Below are 21524 nucleotides of genomic sequence, written 5' to 3' on the forward strand. Positions count from 1 at the left end.
TTTGATAACTTCACTTAGTTGGTGACGAGGTGTTTGTGTGTCTTTTAGTGAGACATTCAATCATTAACTCAATGATTTGTTAAAATAACAGTCGTTCACAAACGAATGGAGGGATGGACTTCTGTAAACCCAGGAGGGTTTACAGAAAATCTTCTTATACTCCAATAACTGACTAGTCAGTTAGTTTATCATCATGACCCATTATTTGCTTAAAACTTCTGTTGCTTATTGTCTAAATTCAGTAACACTTAATTTTAAAGGTCCCCTTTAGACATTCTGTTGACTTTAAGAAACTTTACACCTACATGTCAATTGACCCTTCGGCGGGAGTTTGATTGACAAGCGATCTAACCAGTCATAACGGCGAATCCGCCATTTTGTCCGATAAAGCAGTCAGGAGTTAGAAGATTAACATCGGTGGACTTGAACTTGAAAAATGGTGTGTACTGACGTCTTTCTGCGTTTGAAACAACATTCCTTCTCATGTTCATTCATGTTTATTTGATGCTATAAATTAACTAGTAAGAAGAGATGATCGGTTCACGAGCTGCTTGAGCTGAGGCACTACAGCAATCTGTCATGATACATTAAAGAGCCACAAAACGTTTTTTATTGTTCGAATTTCTTAAAAAATTACACAGTTTGAAAGCTAGGACTTTGTTTAATATCATAAGTAACCTGCTCTGTCTTGTATGTCGACGTGTTGTCAGTGTCCTCTTTGCTCCGCGATGTTTTTTTTCACTCTGTGTGGCACGACAGCGCCATGGCTTGTCGGACAAAGCAACATTAACTAAGAGGGACGAGTCCTTGCGAATGGTCAATTAACTCAAATTAGAGTACTAATAGACTGTCTGCTTAATATCTGCTAACACTTTATTTTGAGACATTACTTTGCAACTACATCTTTGCAACTATAACTTATTCTACTAACCCAAACCCCTTGTTCTACTAACCCTAGCCTTTACAGTCTACTAATACTCAACTAATACTCTAATGAGAGTTAGTTGACATGTACTGTAGGTGCAACGTTATACTTATAAACAACAGAATGTCTAAAGGGGATCATCAAAATAAAGTGTAACCCTAAATTCACTCTGCAGAGAGAGAAATGTCTGCTTCAACTTTGTGTCACTTAGTGTGGTCAGCAAGAGCAGAATATAGAGGATCCTTATTCGGTCAAATGTTGTGACCCTTGTGCAACCCTGAAATAAATTCAAGGTAAAACACTTGTTTGGGCTTCGAAAAAATTGAGGGGAAAGGGTTGTTATGTGAAAGCCCAGAACAGCTCTCTCAAGAGCTTTTCAAGCGGATGCAAGTCAAGACAAAGGTTAACAGTTAACTTGAAATGTGTGTCTCTTGAGGCTACTGTAAAGAGGAGACATTTTTGAACTGGTCAAGTCAAACGTTCCTTGTTTTCCACACAGGGATAAGGATTACCATCTACGAACATATAAATCGGTGGTAATGGCCAACAAGCTGATCGACTGGCTGATAGCACAGGTAATATTTGATACTGTTTTATAAACAGATTGGAAACACAGTGACCTCCATAGGAAATGAGACCGGAAGAATGAATGGAGCAAAAGTAGTAGCTGTTTCCTAAACAGCCTGGATAATCTTAAATATACTGAGGTGGAAGTGAACTGTAACAATAAACCATCACCTAGCCACATAGTCTAGTTCTGACCACTTAAAATCAGTCGAATCACTACGAGACTGCAGATTTGGATTAAATTTGAAGTGTGGTTCAGATATTTAGAGGCAGCTTTCATCTTATTGAACACTGGCATGCATGAATGTGATGTATTGTGTTTGACCATGAAATTATTACCAGGCGGTCAACCCAGCTAACAAAAATATGTTCTAAGAACATTTTGCTAACATTCCCATTAGTTATAAAAACATTATTTCTGTTCTCTCAAATGTCAAGTTTTTTTAAAGTTTTAATTAATTTATTTTTTTCTTGGTTATGTGACCGTTAAGTTATCATTCTACTTTATGAATTTCCACTTAATCGAACATCCAACTAAACGTTTCAGGTAAAGACGTTCCATGAACAATGTGTGATGTTTTTGGAGAACATTATTAAAGGTGCCCTAGAATTAAATATTGAATTTATATTGGCATAGTTGAATAACAAGAGTTCAGTACATGGAAAAGACATACACTGAGTTTCAAACTCCATTGTTTCCTCCTTCTTATATAAATCTCATTTGTTTAAAAGACCTCAGAAGAACAGGCGAATCTCAACATAACACCGACTGTTACGTAACAGTTGGGATCATTAATATGTACGTCCCCAATATTTGCATATGCCAGCCCATGATCAAGCCATTAGACAAGGGCAGAACGTCTGGATGTGCACAGCTGAATCATCAGACTAGGTAAGCAAGCAAGGACAACAGCGAAAAATGGCAGATGGAGCAATAATAACTGACATGATCCATGATAACATGATATTTTTAGTGATATTTGTAAATTGTCTTACTAAATGTTTCGTTAGCATGTTGCTAATGTACTGTTAAATGTGGTTAAAGTTACCATCGTTTCTTACTGTATTCACGGAGACAAGAGAGCCGTCGCTATTTTCATTTTTAAACACTTTCAGTCTGTATAATGCATAAACACAACTTCATTCTTTATAAATCTCTCCAACAGTGTGTAATGTTAGCCGTTAACCACGCAGCATAGCCTCAAACTCATTCAGAATCAAATGTAATACATCCAAATAAATACTATACTTACATGATCCGATGTATGCAAGCAGCATGCATGACGAACATCTTGTAAAGTTCCATTTTGAGGGTTATATTAGCTGTGTGAACTTTGTTTATGCTGTTCAAGGCAAGCGCGAGCTCCGGGGGAGGGGGAGCACGGGAATTAAAGGGGCCGCAACCTATATATCGGTGCATAGTTAATGATGCCCCAAAATAGGTAGCTAAAAAAATGAATTTTGGTAAAGGTAGTTTGAGCTGAAACTTCACAGACACATTCAGGGGACACCTTAGACTTATATTACATCTTTTAAAAAGAAGTTCTAGGGCACCTTTAAAGACCAGATAACTTTGAACAAATGTTTTATTAGCATTACTGGAAGAATGTTTGTTTATAACTTTGAGAGAACCTTGCCACAACATTAGCTAAAGTTCTGAGAACATTCCCTGCTATCTGGGAAGTGACCCTTCAGAGTTATTGCACTGTAATGACTGGACCGTAGTAGTGACTGTGTGAATTAAATATGTTTTTCTGGAGCTCAAGGTAGGGTGTGTGACATTTTGACCGCTTGTAAGCAGATAAAGAGAGTGGCACTTATCTTTTTCTCCTCTGCAGGGTGACTGCCGAAGCAGAGAAGAGGCGCTGATCTTGGGGGTGGAACTGTGTGACAATGGATTCATGCATCACGGTATGATAGCTGTTTGTTTCATTGTCTCTTTTTTATTTCCTCGCTTTGTTTCTGTGTTTCTGTCTGATTATACCTTTTCTTTTTGTTTCTTTGGCATTGTATCTCTGTCAACGTTGTCTTTTTTATTTTTTTATTTTGTCATATCTTTTTTTATTTTGTCATATCTCATCCCAAGTGTCAACCAGGATGTTTTATGCATAAATCAAAGAAAATATAGTGAGGTTTATACTTTAAAACAACAGCAACAATGAAAAAAAAAAATGCAATATAAATGTGTTGAGATTACTTTACTGATTTTTTTTTTCATGGATTCATTCACTGATGTGTTCGATGATTCATTTTCTGATTCGTTCAGTGGCTTTAAGTGGTGGTGACAAGTGTCTTTTTGTGTGTTTTGAGTGAGATGTTAACTCAATCATTCATTTAAAAATAGTAATCTTTCACAACTGAAAAAGCAATCACACAAAGTGATGAACGAAAATGATTTGTTCACTAAATAGGCCTACTGCTACAAAATAACATCTTACACAGTTTTTATTCTTTATTTTGTTTTTAGAATGTTTTGAATGAAAAACATAAGAAATTTTAGATTAAGAAAATGATTTTTTGTAGTGAATTAGCTAAATTCGCATTGCAAAACTTTTCCTCTAACTGGATTCTGCACATTCTCTCTCTTGACAACAGCCTTGACCTTCTCCGCAATCCAAGTTTGACTGGCTTGTTTTCATGGCAACTGTTTGTTTACAGGATTCGGGTCTCATTTTCAGGGCACTTGATGCCAAAGTCCACATCATGCTTGTGTGACTCATTTATAGTCTAACATGGGCTGTTCTCTACAGCCTGCAATTGAGTTTCATACATGGCTAACTACCAACAAATTTATGGAACGTAATAACTACACTGGCGCTTGAATTTTTTGGCCTTGTATGTGATCATGGCATTCATCCATTTAAGCTAGTTCACTAGGTTATGTGACCATTAAAGCTAATTCAGCGTTATCTAATCTTGCCCATAGAAGTGTGGAGAACACTGGACCTCTTTTTCTCGTTGGGGGCATTTTTACTACAAAAGTGAAGGGATTGTTTAGAGCCCATGTTGCCCTGGTGACAGATTGAAATCCTGGCCTGTTCCTTTTCAGGGGACCCACTTTCTATAGAAAAGGCTTCCCCTCTGAAACTCTCTGTACAGCTCTTGTCATTCCAGTACATTGTGTTACTCTCTTCTGTGTACTACTCATATTCAATTTACACATCAATTTGATCCTTATATAACAACAAAGATAAGCTGTATAGAAGCTGTATAGAATAGAATAGAATAGAATAGAATAGAATAGAATAGAATAGAATAGAATAGAATCAAGTGATATTTTAGTACAGAGGTACTGTACTGGCCTAGATGAAACTATTCTCTGCGGGTACATGAGCACTGAATGGCCGCTGACGGCCTGGAGCTCACATCTGCGAAAGCGTATAAACAAATTGTAAAATGGGCGCTATGTTTATATATGAGTCGTATATTTGAGGTCTAAATAACTACATTCTCACCTAAAAAAACTCTTAAAACTACATTCCGTGACCCAACAGTAGTATTTGTAAAAAAATATGGTGGATTTGCTCGACCACCATGACAGTTGCCACAAGCGGAGTGATACAAATGGTGAAACGATTCCAGTGCTGATACCGGGGGAATATCGCACGATTCGAGAACCAGAAAGAACTGCTGTATAAATATAATATAATAAAAAAACAGAGATGTCACACCCCAGGACATGTCAGTTATGTAGCTTACATTTAGCACTACTGAATGAGCATCAGGTATTATTTGTCCTAAAACACCTTGCTTTTGTCTTTTCGCAGTTTTGGAGAAAAGCGAATTTAAGGATGAACCTCTTCTGTTCCGCTTCTTCGCTGATGAGGAGATGGAAGGTTCCAACACCAAACACAAGCCCATAAAACACGATCTAAAAATAGTGGAGAATGTCATCGCCAAGTTGCTGCTGGTGAGAGATGTCATCTGTAATCGCCTACAGCTGATGGCACTTACAATAGCACACGTTGGCGTGAGCCCATGTGGTTTTCATCCACTCGCATGGGGCTTTTCTGCTTCGGCACATACGGGGGGTCTGAACTCGGGCCAGCTCTGACTCTAGAGTCTTCACCAGTAATTATGCTTGACTGTTCCTAAAGCAGCCTCTCATTACACTTAAACATGAAGTCAACTGGTTTGACAGTCTTGGCCCGCGAGAGTCTGAAATTCACATTCTAGGAGCGCCTCAAAAGCATGAATCGTAATAAAATATCACTGCATGACACAGCAACAGCCAACACTGTTAAGTTATGATAACTGTGAAATGTGTACTCTGATTTCAGATAAAGCCGAGTGAAGGAGGTTATGGTTTCACGCTAGAAGATCGAAACAGAGTACCCATCGTCAAATCAGTGGAGAAAGGTTCCCATGCTGAGGTGCGTGTGTTACCTTTGTCTGGGTGGTTGTAAAAAAAACAGGCATGGGCCATAAGGTCACTGAGCCCGACATACACAGTTCAATACGCCATCAAAACTCGGTCCTGGAGGGCCACTGTCCTGCAGAGTTTTGCTCCAACTGGCCTCAACACACCTGCCTGGAAGTTTCTAGTATGGCTGCATCCGAAAACTTGCTGACTTGTTGCCTCTCTGCCTTATAGGCAGTGACTCTGCAAGCAGCGTTTGTGCATGAAGGTTCCTCGTGACTTCTGAGGCAGCGTAACAGTTTAATGATCTACAGCAAAATAGAGTGAGATTTGGTGAGAAATAAACAAATATTTAATTACTACACTAGTAATTCTCACTAGAAATTACATCAGAAGTGGAAAACATTGGTCAAAAATGTACAGAAACCGCAACTTTCAGACGCCATCTTTCTTTTTCTACCTTAATTGTCACCGAATGGAAAGCATAGGATTGTGGGATTTCAAAGGCATACATCTGTGCTACCTTCAAAACTCGATCAGATGAAGGTATCTCAGGAGATTGGATTTGGACGTGCCTTGACGCCTTCCTACCTTGGAATGCGTCCTCCAAAGGCAGCATTTTAAAGTTTTCGATGCAGCCCATGTCTAGTAAGACACTGATTAGCTGGTTCAGGTGTGTTTAATTGGGGTTGGAGCTGAACTCTGTTACGTAACAGTCAGGGTGTACGCCCCCAATATTTGCATATGCCAGCCCATGTTCCCAACGTTATGAAAGGCATTAGACAAGGGCAGCCAGTAACGTCTGGATCTGCACAGGTGAATCAACAGACTAGGTAAGCAAGAACAACAGCGAAAATGGCAGATGGAGCAATAATAACTGACATGATCCATGATAGCATGATATTTTTAGTGATATTTGTAAATTGTCTTTCTAAATGTTTTGTTAGCATGTTGCTAATGTACTGTTAAATGAGGTTAAAGTTACCATCGTTTCTTACTGTGTTCACGGAGACAAGAGCCGTCGCTATTTTCATTTTTAAACACTTGCAGTCTGTATAATTCATAAACACAACTTCATTCTTTATAAATCTCTCCAACAGTGTAGCATTAGCCGTTAGCCACAGAGCACAGCCTCAAACTCATAGAGAATCAAATATAAACATCAAAATAAATACTTTACTCGCATAATTCGAAGCATGCATACAGCATGCATGATGAACATCTTATAAAGATCCATTTGAGGGTTATATTAGCTGTGTGAACTTTGTAAATGCGCTGTAATATAATCGAGAGCTCGTGTGGCAGGGAGCACACGAATTAAAGGGGCGATTCGCTGAAAAAATCAGTGCATAGTTAATGATGCCCTAAAATAGGCAGTTAAAAAAATTTATTTAAAAAAATCTATGGGGTATTTTGAGCTGAAACTTCACAGACACATTCAGGGGACACCTTAGACTTATATTACATCTTGTGAAAAAGCATTCTTGGGCACCTTTAATGCTTAAGCCATTTATAATCTTACTCCAAAAAAGGAAAATAAGTTAAAGTGTACTATACATGACCACATGCATTGTTGGCTTATTAAGTGTAACTGAGTTAAGAACATACATGCAAACACGCTCACTGTGGTTCTCAATTGGTTTTCTTCAAGACCCAGATTTTACTTTGGACAATAAGAGACTTGGGTAAAGTTGGTTTTATATTCGCACATTCGGACTTCTGATAAATTCAGACTTTCCAATAAATGTGCAATAAATTAATGTTTGCAAATTTTAAGCAGCGACATGATATTGACAACCAACGATTGTCAACTTACAACATTTTTCACAGTCGATCAAAATAGGGAAGTATTGTTTTAATGGCATATTTACTTGTGAATGTCCACTGAATGTCCAATGTAGTGTGATTAACAAGGCTATTGAATACGGATGTCCGAATGTGCGAATATAAAACCAACTTTACCCAAGTCAATAAGAGTTGACCCAATAATTTTATCATAAAGTGAAAAAGAAAATGTCTTTAAAATGATGCAATACAACATTAAGCCCCAAGAAGCAGTGGTTTAGCTGTTCTAAAATCATTGTAAACCACAGCTTCATACATTCAAAATATATCTGGCTAAGGTTTAATAAAGTTTTATAAAATAAACAGCAACAGTTGATAATTTATAGATAACAAATAATAATTATTTTGCCAAAAATGTAGTTCTTCAGAACAGCCAATCATAATTGAGGACCGGAACTATCCATTTTGCAATTTATAATTTTAATATCTAATGATTTTAATGCTATAGGCTGAATTGTAAAAGTGACTGAAAAGTGACTCTTTTCTAAAAAATGTTTTTTTTTTTTTTTTTTTGTCTCCCGGTTTTATTAATGGCATTTCATTCAACCTGTTGGCACATAGTCCATGTTTGCATATAAGAAGTGTTTTCTCTTATCTTTACAAGTTGAAAAGCCTATTCATTTTGTTTTCATAACCAAGCTTAATTCATTTGCATTTTGCTATTTTGCTATATTAAGCATAGTTTTTCTCTTGCTGTCCATGACCCTATCAGAATAGACCTGCGGCCCATTTTTGGGGTCACGACCCAACAGTTTTGCCTTCAGCATTTCTACTCAGACTTGCTGTGAATATAAAGCTAGGCTTCTCAAATGTATTTCTAAGCATAGTAAAATTAGAAAAAAGAAGACAACAAACAATAATACAATAGTGAGTGGTTTTAATGAGAAAATGTATGCCCCAGTTGTCAAGGTCATATTAGGTTGCGTTCAGTGACCAATTAAACATCAGTTGAATCCCTAAACTTTCACAATTTTCACTTAACACACTCTATTTGAACTTGCTTTTTGGTAATTAGCATTTTGATGTGTGCCTTTGTAGGCATATAACAGAAATAGACATCAAATCATTCTTGAGGTTCCTTTTAGTGCTTTAATATGTTGGATCTGTTGGATCAAACTCTGGTAAATGTGGTGAAGCGAACTGCTCGGTTCTGACGTAGAGAGAGTAATGCTACCCAGAACTGAAGTAACTTGTGCGTCACAATCCCATCCATGCTGCATTGCATGTGGATCAGCACTGTATGTTTCCAATGTAGAGAAGTGAGAAAAAAAGAAATAGGCAATAAAATCCAGCTGTGCACTCACATAGATGAAGAGCTGTCTCATAAAAATAGCAAAAAGTATTGGTAACTGATAGAAAGACAGTGGCCGAGAGAGAGAGGATAAAGGAAAGAGGTATTATAGAGGAAAGTGAATGAAAAAAGGAAGGAGAAAGCAACAGAAAATAAAGAAAAGCTGCCCAGCCATTTTTCTCAATGCTGATGAAAAACATAATCCGGAAACAGAGGACTGTGCATTTTATTGTTGGAGAAGAATGGTTATATTTATAGGAGTCAAGAGACGTGTCCAATTCATTCATTGAAGCACAGTGTGAATGAATTACATCCACTTGAGAGCTCAGAGTAGGAAGTTGCACATATGGATGAAAGGATTGAATCATGCACCTGTGAAAATGAAATTAAAATCTATGTATATATCCATCCATCCATACAGAAGATATATAGATTAACCCTGAAATCTAAAAAGATCACACATAAAAATGTATGAATATTTAATTAGATGCAAAGAAATGATGCTCAAAAATATTATTTTGTCATTTCAAATCTAATTTGTTGTGAAATGTTTTACTTTAAAAGTGTTTGTGCTATCTGTTTATTTTAAATAAATAATAATGAGTTTTATGTATGGCTATGCAATGACATTCCCACATTTAACTGTGGCCTAAGAGTGCAACTGTACATCTACTGTAGGTTGAGAGCTTATTTGATATTCTTTTGTGCCTCTTGTGCAGATGGCTGGTCTGGAAGTGGGGAAAAAGATCTTTGCCATTAATGGGGACCTGGTCTTCTTGAGACCTTTCCAGGAGGTGGAAAACTTCCTAAAGCAGTGCTTCCACAGCAAAGGCCCCCTCAGAGTACTGGTCAGCACCAAACCCAGAGAGTGAGTGGAAAGACTTCATAACGCCTGATCTATGTTGACATACAGGCTATAAAGCCTGATATCAATTAAAGAACATCCTTTCAGCTTGATATTTAACTGCAACTCAGAAAAGACAATACACTTAGCAGTGGCTGGAAAATGTGGCGTGTTTAGCGGCCAAATTGATGTCTGTGTGTCTGTCTGCTCCACAGGACTGTGAAGATCCCAGACTCTGCAGACGGCTTGGGCTTTCAGATCCGGGGATTCGGCCCATCTGTGGTGCATGCGGTTGGCAGAGGTAAGAGCGAACAGAGAGAAAGGAAGAGAGAAAAACTGGGCTGGGCTACAGGAAGTTACTTATGCCCTTTATCCTACTGTGTTTTTGAACTTCAGCTGGATCACAGCTGGAGCTGTAGGTACAGGACTGGACTTGAGCCAGACTGCAAAGTGCAACACAGACACACACACATCTATATATAAATAGAAAGACCCGCACAACTCTCGCTTCCTACTGTGTCTGAGATGCATTTTTATCAAACATGGTTAGAGATGAATGAGAAAAGAAAACCAATTCAGCTTACACTGTCACTCCTGAGGAGAACAAGAGATAGAAGAACAATCCTCGCTTCACACCAAACAGAAGCTGCTTGCATTCCGAATGATTTGTGCAAATCCACATTCTAAATTAATCCAGTTTATTTTGAAAGATCATTTACTTGAAAGGTTTGAATTCTGACTAATTCTGGTGGAAGTTAGCAAGAAGGCTAAATTCTCTTATAGCAGCTTTAACTAGTGGTCAACTGATATATTGCTGAAGCCATTATTTCAGCCACATTTTTCAATTATCGCCATTGTCTGCTCAGATGCGGGCATTTGTGATATCATATATGTCGGCTTTATATTGGCCACTGGCCACTATGCTCTCTAAGATATCAGCATCAGGCATCAAAACAACCCATATCGGTTGACCACAAGTTTTTAACTATCTTAATCAGCAAGACGACATTAGTTAACCAGCTTCACTAGAAAGGCTATTTTGATGGCTGACATGTCTTTGGAGGATAGGGTTTTAGAGAAATGCCATATGTTTGAATGTTTTGAAGTCTTGTTAACTGTTAGCAAGAATGCTAACAATGCTTACAGCAGCATTTACTAGCTTATTAAGACTTCCTTGGTCTACCATTTTTGCTAGCAAGACTATGCTGGTTTGTCAACTAGCTTTAGCTAGATTTTGCCAGCAATCAAACCAGTAATAAGTAACATTCATCATGGAAGGTATGGACATTTATAACTGAATGGAAGTTAGCAAGAATGCTAACATCGCTTACAACAGTGTTTACTAGCTTAAAGGTGCCATAGAACGCTTTTTCACAAGTCTAAGGTGTCCCCTGATTGTGTCTGTGAAGTTTCAGCTTAAAATACCCCATAGATTTTTTTTTTTTTATTCAGTTTTTTAACTGCCTATTTTGGGGCTTAATTATAAATGTGCCGATTCAGTGCGTATCCCCTTTAAATGCTCGCGCTCCCCGCCCCCAAGCTCGCGACTCTATAATACATTGCATAAACAAAGTTCACACAGCTAATATAACCCTCAAAATTAATCTTTACAAAGCGTTCGTCATGCAGCATATCAGATCATGTAAGTATAGTATTTATTTGGATGTTTACATTTGATTCTGAATGAGTTTGATAGTAGCCTATGCTCGGGCTAACGGGCTAAAGCTAACGTTACACACTGTTGGAGAGATTTATAAAGAATGTTTATGAATTATACAGACTGCAAGCGTTTAAAAATGAAAATAACGATGGCTCTTGTCTCCGTGAATACAGTAAGAAACGATGGTAACTTTAACCACATTTAACAGTACATTAGCAACATGCTAACGAAACATTTAGAAAGACAATTTACAAATATCACTAAAAATATCATGTAATCATGGATCATGTCAGTTATTATTGCTCCATCTGCCATTTTTTGCTGACGTCTTTGCTTGCTTACCTGCATAAAGTCCGTTTATTTGTCTCTGTGCGGCTCCAGACATTAATACTGGCTTGTCTAATGCCTTGAACATGGGCTGGTATATGCAAATATTGGGGGCGTACATATTAATGATCCTGACTGTTACGTCACAGTCTGTGTTATGTTGAGATTCACCTGGTCTTCAGTGGTCTTTTGCAAAAATCAAATGTACATAAGAAGGAGGAAACAATGGTGTTTGAGACTCACTGTATGTAATTTCCATGTACAGAACTCTAATTATTTAACTATGCCGAGGTAAATTCAATTTTCAATTCTAGGGCACCTTTAAGACTTTCTTGGTCTACCATTTTTGCTAGCAAGACTATGATGATTTGTCAACCAGCTTTAGCTAGATTTTGCCAGCAATCAGACCAGCAATAACATTAATCGTGGAAGGGATGGACATTTATGCTAGCCTAAGCTAGTTTTTTCATTAGGGTAGTACCATACGGATTTTAGTTTCTCCTCCCACATTTAGAAGGTCAGCTGCTCCTTCAAGTGATTGCTGTTCATAAGCTCAGTGGGGAGTTATGATAATTATTACCCTGCCTAATGTCCTTGCTTGTTCTTAAAAATTGCTTTTGCCTGAGTTTCACTGGCTGCAGAAGTGAGAGAGCGTTTACTCAGGAAAAAAAATGCAGCGTAAAGACTTCAGACCATGAAATGTGATTAGAGAACTTTTAATACAGAAAAAGATATTCAATATAAGCTCTGTTTGTTTAGGAGATTATGCAAACAATCTATGAATATTTAGTCTCTCCAGTGAAAGTTAAAATGTCGGCCTGTCCTTCAGACGTCTTTTATAGGATCCACACATCATCTACAGATAAACAGCTCCTGATTTTACTGATGTGCTTTGCTTTTCTGAAACCACACTCATTTCAGTTTACAGTACCACCGGCTGTAATGCAGAAAGTGGCGCTCTTGCCAAGTGGGTCTGTCTATGCTAGATGGATCCTAACCTTGGGGCCAAACTGTTTATGTGATTTGCTTGACTAGCATTTGGATGTGAACTTTAAAAGAAGGGTAACCACAGAGAAGATTTTGGCCATTATTTATGCTCTGCTTATACATAGATCTAGTGGCTATTTATGGGTCTGTTTGTTAAAATTGAGATTGTGTGTTTAGGAGATTTGTGTTGATTTGTGTTTCTCCCCTCCTCATTTGTGTTTGCACACTCAAAAACACGTCTGTGTTCCAAAACTTACAACCTTATAATTAAGTAATTTAGGATGCTTTACATGCTTTACAACAACTTTAAATGCCATACAAATAGCACTCAGCACAGGAGAATCAACAGAGTTCTCACGTTGCTAAGTTAGCATCTTGCTAACGGCTAATGGCTTGATGCTCTAGTTAAAATAAAATGTAGCACACACATGAATAAAATAGTAAACATAGATAATCAGTAGTTAGCATTTTGCTAAGCTAACAGCACTATAGTCTCATTAGCAGAATAATACTTCTGGGATTATGCCATTCTATCTTTAAAAGTTGACCAAAATAGATATCTTAGCAGACAACACAATTAAGTTGTCCACATTTTCAAACATCTGTTACCTCTTTCTCTCTTCCTGTTTCTCAAAAGGCACTGTTGCAGCAGTTGCCGGCCTTCACCCAGGCCAGTGCATCATTAAAGTGAATGGTATCAATGTGAGCAAAGAGAGCCATGCCAGTGTCATCGCCCATGTCACGGCTTGCAGGAAGTACCGGCGACCCACACAGGTGAGAGTGCAAACATCCCCTCCATACGTGCACTATTCCTGACCTTTCTGAATAGTAAATATCTATCTATAAAGTACAACAGAGTGTATACTGTAGCAGAAGCCTTTGTGATCCAGTTTGGGTCATTATCCAGTTATGGCTCCTTTTGCGGGATAGAAGAGGGCTAGGAGGCTAGATGGGCGTTTGAGGGATATGGATTAAGGAATGGTCCAGGCAGGCCTGTGTTTGAGGGTAATAAAGGACAGGCTTGGCACAGATGGTGTGGTTGGCACACTGGCTGGACTCTGGTTTTCATCAGGCATGGAAAAAGAAAGTGAGGGGGTGTTCACTCTCCTACTGAGCAGGGATTTGCGGCCCACCATCAAGAGGAGTCTTGCATCTCAGTCGGTTAAAACAGCAGACGGAAATGTTCGGCAGAGACATAGACAGAAGAGGATGTGGGGTGGATGTGCTTTAGTCTGTTAAATGCATAAAGGCTGTGATGTACTCACAGCGAAGTTCTTTTTCATACTTCGCTTAAGGGTAAAAAGAAGTTCAAAATACCTGAGTAGCGGTATACTTTTAAGATGAGTGACATGGTGAAATTTTCCAGACAAAAAAAGGTCCATAGTCTATTGTCAGTAGTGTAGCAATATATGTAGCACAGCTCAAACAGAAATCACATTAAAAACAAAGCATCTGATCATAGTGACGTATATTTACACCAGCTCTGCATGGTATTCTGAATGGTATTTCAATGGTGTTTTCCAGGCACAGTGAACTTTTGATGGAAGTTTGCTTTGGGTAGCTGTATTATTTTTTTTTGCTTTTTTTTCTCTCCTAAAATTCCTTTTTGACAAAGTAAGTGTATAGAGCTTTAAAATCTGGATAGCATTGCTCAGATAATTTGTTTGTTGAGAAATGTTTAGAGGGGACATCTTATGCCCCTTTTTGCGATATGTAATATTAATATAATAAGTCTCTGGTTTCCCCAGAATGTGTCTGTGAAGTTTCAGTTTAAAATACCCCACAGATCATTTATTATACCATGTTGTAAATGCCCATTTTTGAGTGGAAGGAAAAACATGATGCTTTTGTGCATGTATCTTTAAATGCAAATGAGCTGTTGCTTTCCAGAAGAGGGTGGAGCCTGTACATGACTTTGGTATTATGTTGGTATCAAATGTTTGAGACATTGTTGAAATCTCTTTTGAAACTAGAGGAGAAACATGGTAGATTACCAGGGTTTTTTTTTTTTTTTTTCTTAGAGGAATCTTTTCCATGCTTTTTGCTTTACATCCAGCCTTGTTGATATCTAGGAGAAAAAAAAAGGTTTTAACTTTGTAATGTTTGTGTCCTATGGGAGTGTGTTATCAACTTGCAATCCTTGTTCTGAAAGCAAGTCTGAAAATGTTGTTTTGTTGTTCTTTATTGCAGCAAGACTCTATTAAATGGGTATATAACAACAGCGAGAGCGCACAAGAAGACCACCAGAGAACCAATCAGAAGCCTGCCGCAGGGGAGAACGGAGATGTGTTTGAGTGTAAAGTTGAAGGTGCTGATACACACACCAGTGCAATCACATACTATACACACAAGACAAGTACACACTTTTTCATCCTCCCACACTAGCCTTGATATTTAGTCTTTTTCTTTGTCCTCTGCGACACTAACTTAACAAGTCTCACTTCAGTAGCAGAATTCACCGGACATGGAAACAACTCATGTCTCATGGTTTATTGACAGCGTTGATTTTTACACTTGCGTTTGTCTTTTGACCAAAATTTAGTCAATATTTTGCCACATTTGTTTAATAGTTTAATTATGCACATTTGATTTTTAAAATATTTTAGTTGACAATTAAATTATGAAAATTTGTGAAACTTTAACAGAACAAACTTACATTTAAGTAAAATTATACATAATAGTAGCATCATGCAGAAATCATAGGACAAGTAAAATTATACAGCATAATAAAATTTGAAATTAAAATTATCATCACAATGTCTTGACTTCATGATAATTTGTTGCGTTTTTGTCAGTAATTTTGTTAATAACAAAATTAACACTGCTCTTTGCCTTAAAGGCACAATATGTAAATTTCGCCTCTAGAGGTCTCTTATTCATAAAGGTGTAGCTTGATGACGCCTTGATTTTGCGGAATCATGGGAGGTGTTGTCTTTACGTCTACAGCAGGTGGAAAAGGACCGGGCAGAAATAATATTCATACTTCGAAGACACTTGTTGCACACTGAAGTAAGCTAGATCGATGTTAAGCATGGTAAAACATGCTACTCGTTGTAAATCAAGAAAACGAGATTAAAACAAGAAGACTTAGGGGCCGTTCACACAGAACGCGTCTTTGCGTCTAAAAACGACTCAGCGCTCAGGAGTGGTTTTAAAAAAAAACGCAGCATAGAACGCGAGAGTCTCGAGACGCGCTTTTGAGACGTGATGCAATAACGACAATAACGGAAATAATAGAAATAGGCAAACAGCAGAATTGACAGATACAAGTTTTGACATGGAAAAAAAGAAAATAAGATAATAATGAGCCTTGTTGCAGTCATATAAAACAGTTGTCATGCCAACTTGCTATTGTAAACAGAAGCTCGCAACGCTTGCCCCGCCTCCGAGTTCTTCTGATTGGTCCACTGTTTTGGAACTGACATTGATGAGCGGCGCTGCATGTAAAAGTTGAAATTCTTTTAACTTGACACGGCGTCTTAAAAACGCGGCGCTCATGTGAGAGGCGCTGCAAAAGACGCGAGATGCGAGCGTAACGGTCATGCACGTCCGTCAAGCGTGTTTACATAGAAAAACAATGGGAAAGTAGCGCATTGGAATAGAAAAACGCATTCTGTGTGAACAGGCCCCTTACTGTGTTGCGCTATATAACAATGATTAGTTTTCTGTTGATGAATGAATCCAAACAGTTGCTCACCTGTCTAATAAAACACATATTAAAGCGTCTTTGGTGTTTCCATGGTTTCTACAAAATAAAACCGGAAAACACGGGCACGATGTCATCGATAGGTGACGCACAGACCCGGTCCGTCAACAAAGTATATATCACTGTTCTAGTGCCTTTTGGATATTTTAATCCAAAAATCTTACATATTGTGCCTTTAAAGGACCTAATAGAATATAAATGGGTAACATTGAAACTACTGGTTTGTGTGTTCAACAGAAGTCATGGACAAGTTCAACACCATCGCCATAATAGACGGAAAAAAAGACCATGTTAGCCTGACAGTGGATAACGTGTATCTGGAGTACGGCGTCATGTACGAGTATGACAGCACGGCCGGGATGAAGTGTCACGTCTTGGAGAAAATGGTGGAACCAAAAGGCTTTTTCAGCCTCACGGCCAAGGTAGAGTTTCCACAGACACACACCAGCCATTATCTCTGCTGTTGAGCACCAGTGAATTAATTCATACGGAAGAAGAGGAGACCACAGGGATTGTCTTGTACATTTGTGAGGGCCTCTTCACAGTTCACACATAACACACAGCCACTGATAGAAGCTGACAGCAGAGTATATTAAACCAAGTGTGTGTGACAAATAAAAAATGGTCTTTACGACCCCCTGCTGCGGAATAAAAGGATAAACACTTTAAATCACAGAGCTTGTCGCTGTGTGGTGACTAAGGAAGGGAAGAGACATAAATGGAAATTTATACATAAGGATATTTCTGCTCATTTTTATTTACTTTGCCAGAATTTTCACTGGCCCCACCATAATTATAATTATTTTTCAGCAATGATTGTCAGGAATAACTTCAGCTTTTCTTAAAAAAAGCTATAACTATATAAAAAAGCTATAACTCTATGACATCTAGAAATTCATAAAGACATGTTTACTGGAAAACAATGCAATGTGCAATATTACTTCACAATATATAGCTGGATTTTAAACGTTTAACTTATTATTAATATTTAATATAATATGTGATGTTTCTGTCCTACGGGAGTGTATCAACTTGCAATCCTTGAAAGCAAGCCTGAAAACATTGTTTAATATAATAATATAATATTTAAATAGTTTAATGTAAAATTATAATGTGTTTAAATACTTCTTTCTAAAATATTAAAAAAAAAAATCTTACTTTAACTTTTGCACAGTATAATTATATATATATATATATATATATATATATATATATATATATATATATATATATATATATATGTGTGTGTGTGTGTGTAAAATAAAATGTGATTTATTAATGTTGTGGCAAAGCTATTACTCCAATCTTCAGTGTTACGTGATCCTTCAATAATAATCATAATTTGCTGCTTTGGAAGACATTATTGTCAATGTTGAAAACAGCTGTGCTGCTTAATATTTTTTTGAAAACCGTGATACATTTTTTAATGATACTAAACTTTTGAATGGAATAAATATTCTGTTGTGCTGTTATACACATTTGCCAATCTTTATTTTTTAATCTATTTGGCAATCAAGTAGTTTGCAATTTAATATCGCAGAAATCTTGATCGTGGCCCTCAGATGTTTTTGTATTCAGTCGTTCTCCAAGTTTTGCAAGCGTTACAAGTTTCATATGCAGTGCGCACATCTCTCCATTTTTGCGTCAGCAAGGGAGAGCAAGAGTAACAGATACTGTTATGTAAAGTGTGATATCTGCTGTTGATTATTAACATTTGCTTGAATATGTTTAGCATTGCATGCAGCATCCTGTGTGATCTCAGCTGTTCTGAATAGCTGTTTATCATGCTTGTTTACAAATGAACGCCATATTTCCTTTCCCTGAATTGATTTCTGAGATTTACAATCTGCATTAATGAACTAACAGCTGTCAGGCAAGACGGTTCAGCGTTCAGCGGTGGGGGCATCACAGCTTGACAGTGACATCTCAGAAACACACCTAATGGGACTCTGATGTATTGACATGTTCTACATATTAAGACTCTTTTGTTTTTAATCCCCTTAACTGCCAGAAATTTCTGCCTCATTACAAACATCTGCTTGGGTAGGTCTGTACTTCCTCTGAGAAAACTCTCTTCAGATGAATTTTCATATTTCAGTGCTGTTCGGTAGATTACATGCAATTGTTATGGTCTCAGCGTGCTCTTAAATTTCCTGTCTCCTCCACAGTCTCACAGGCAGAGCCTTCGCTCTCTGATGAGAAAATACTTCTACCACCGTGTGTGTGTAAATGTTCACTTTGATTGGTGCTGTACTTTAGATTTAATTTTATTGCTCTAGTCTATACCATTATACTTTTTGCATAGACACAGCGGTAAAAGTGGTAATTGATTATCAAAAGTTATATATATATATATATATATATATATATATATATATATATATATATATATATATATATATATATATATATATATATATATTCATTCATTAAATAATAATATATATTCAATAATATATATATATATATATATATATTCATTAAATAATAATATATATTCAATAATATATATATATATATATATATATATATAATTTTGTGCTAGTTTATTTAGTTTTATCACGATGAATTTATGACCGATATATTAATTAAAAAGTGAAAAGTTATAGCTAATACAATTAACAAAATTCATCAAATATTTTTGATTAGATTAAATGTTCATTCATAATTAAACCAATTAAATTACATACATTTAGAATGTACAATGTAATATAATTAGTGCTGTTGAATTAATTAATTGCAAATAATGGCATCTAACTAATAAACACTCCTTTAGTGTGTCACAGGACATCTACACTTGTTTTTTGTAAAGTTATACTGTTTTTACTTTTATACAAGTATTGAGGAAATAAGGGTTAGATGCAGCATGTCCCTGCAATAACCACAAGGGAACAACAAAATTCTGTGTATCTGTTCTGGGAAATGCATGCAGTGTTTCTAACTCACTTGACCTACAGCAGATTTGCTCACTTCATCTTCATTACTAACAAATGAATGGTGAAAAGCACATCTGTTATATGACAAAAGCACATTTTTTCTGCCAGAACTCATGTTCTATGTCTTTCTTTGTGTGGTTTGTCAGATTTTAGAGGCCTTGGCCAGGAACGATGAGCAGTTGGTGCAGACCTGCAGTCGACTGAGCTCCAGCACAGAGCTCATCCCAGAGGACCTGCAGACTAGATTCAGTGCCATGTGCGGTGAGAGACTGGAGCATATCAATCGAAGAATCACCAATTACAGGAAGGTCAGCACGAATTGTGTGAAACACTTCTTCTTAAAATGGGTCTGGACTGGTTAGTGCTGTTCTAGCTGGCGGTCTTGCTGGTTATACTAGCTACAAAAACCGGTAACACTTTACTTGAAGGGGTGTGCATAAGACTGACATGACACCTTCATAATCTTGACATGACACGTGTCATGAATATGAAGGAGGTTTTATGCATGTTTATGACAACTGTCATTAAGTGTCATTCACTCAATTATGTCATTTTTAATGCAAAGATGACATTGTTTGAGATGTCTTTGTTACGACAACTTGACATAAACCAATACATCATAACCTGTCAGTGTCTTTGTCATGACAACTTGACATTAGCAAAACATCATAACCTGTCATAAACATGACATAGCAGATTAATTATCAAACTTAAAAAAACTACTTAGCTTTATGGGTTAACATTACATTACATTATTTTGGTAATATTTCAGTATAGGGAACACATATATAAACGATTAACTATGACTTTTCCCTCAATAAACTCTTAATTTACTACTTATTATAGTTAATTGTTAGGTTTAGGTATTGGGTAGGATTAAGAATGTAGAATAAGGTCATGCAGAATAAGGCATTAATATGTGCTTTATAAGTACTAATAAATAGCCAATATTTTAGCCATATGAATGCTAATAGTAATAAGCAACTAGTTAAAAGACCCTAAAATAAAGTGTTGCCATTATTTTATAACAGTGTCATCTTTTTTAAGAAATTTGAAATTGTCTATTATCTGACCTTCTGTTGGTTTTTTGGAAACAAAAAAACAAAACAAAAAAAAAACATGAAATGAAAAATAGTCATGACGCTGTTATAAAATTATTTGTCAGAGTATTGTCACTTAATGACATTTTAATGACAAGTTCAATTTGTACCACTGTACTTGAGCTCAAGATACATATTCATGACACTTTTATAATGGCCTCATGACAGCCAATGTCAAAACCAGCCACATGACAGTTTAATGTAATGTTAACCCATAAAGCTAAATAATGTCAAGTTGTCATGACAAAGACACTGACAGGTTATGATGTATTAGTGTATGTCAAGTTGTCATAACTCGGACATCTCAAACAATGTCATCTTTGCATTAAAAATGACATAATTGAGCGAATGACACTTAATGACAGTTGTCATAAACATTCATAAAACCTCCTTCATATTCATGACATGTGTCATGTCATGATTATGAAGGTGTCATGTCAGTCTTATGCACACCCCTTCAAGTAAAGTGTTACCCAAAAACCTAGTGGTGAAACCTGCACACCCACATCCAAAACACAAGTATATGCTGGTGTTTTAAGCAGGCTGGATCATGAAAACTTATTTTGAATGTCTTGATACATTTCTTTGGTTGGTTGCCTTTATAAGGCTTCAGCTAAGAAAACTTCGTTTGACTTGTAGCACTTCTATTTAGGTTACCGAACAGGAAACCGTCCCACCCTGTCCTTTTTAACACCAGCTGGCCTTGATTGATGAAATATGCAAGTCCACCATTACCAAGGGAAACAGACTTGTGCAAAATGTCATTTTTAATTTCCATCAGCTGCTTTTATTTGGAGCAAGAAAAGGAAAATATGTCTGCAAGCATCTGACAATTTCCCTTGTTTTTCCCTGTGATCTGATTCAACATCCCACTCGGCACTGGATTAATTAGCCGTTGCTTCACTGGCTATAAATAGCTCTGAACATCCCGTCCCGTTGCATAATTTCCTTCTGCTGCGTTCTCAGTAGGGCCCAG

At 37.0% G+C, this 21524-nt stretch overlaps 1 protein-coding gene across 1 annotated transcript in view; it reads left to right on the forward strand.

Moving 5' to 3' along the window:
* Positions 1-21524, forward strand: part of prex2 (phosphatidylinositol-3,4,5-trisphosphate-dependent Rac exchange factor 2) — a 174386-nt gene that overhangs the window by 78734 nt on the left and 74128 nt on the right. The window contains exons 14-23 of the mRNA XM_048175299.1: positions 1425-1500; positions 3331-3403; positions 5260-5402; positions 5773-5865; positions 9708-9856; positions 10048-10133; positions 13444-13580; positions 14997-15114; positions 16750-16934; positions 19595-19756. Of these exons, the coding sequence (XP_048031256.1) occupies positions 1425-1500; positions 3331-3403; positions 5260-5402; positions 5773-5865; positions 9708-9856; positions 10048-10133; positions 13444-13580; positions 14997-15114; positions 16750-16934; positions 19595-19756 (1222 nt within the window). The remainder of the gene's footprint in view (positions 1-1424; positions 1501-3330; positions 3404-5259; positions 5403-5772; positions 5866-9707; positions 9857-10047; positions 10134-13443; positions 13581-14996; positions 15115-16749; positions 16935-19594; positions 19757-21524) is intronic.

This window comes from Megalobrama amblycephala, linkage group LG22 (assembly GCF_018812025.1).
Source record: "Megalobrama amblycephala isolate DHTTF-2021 linkage group LG22, ASM1881202v1, whole genome shotgun sequence".
NCBI classification, from domain to species: Eukaryota; Metazoa; Chordata; class Actinopteri; order Cypriniformes; family Xenocyprididae; genus Megalobrama; species Megalobrama amblycephala.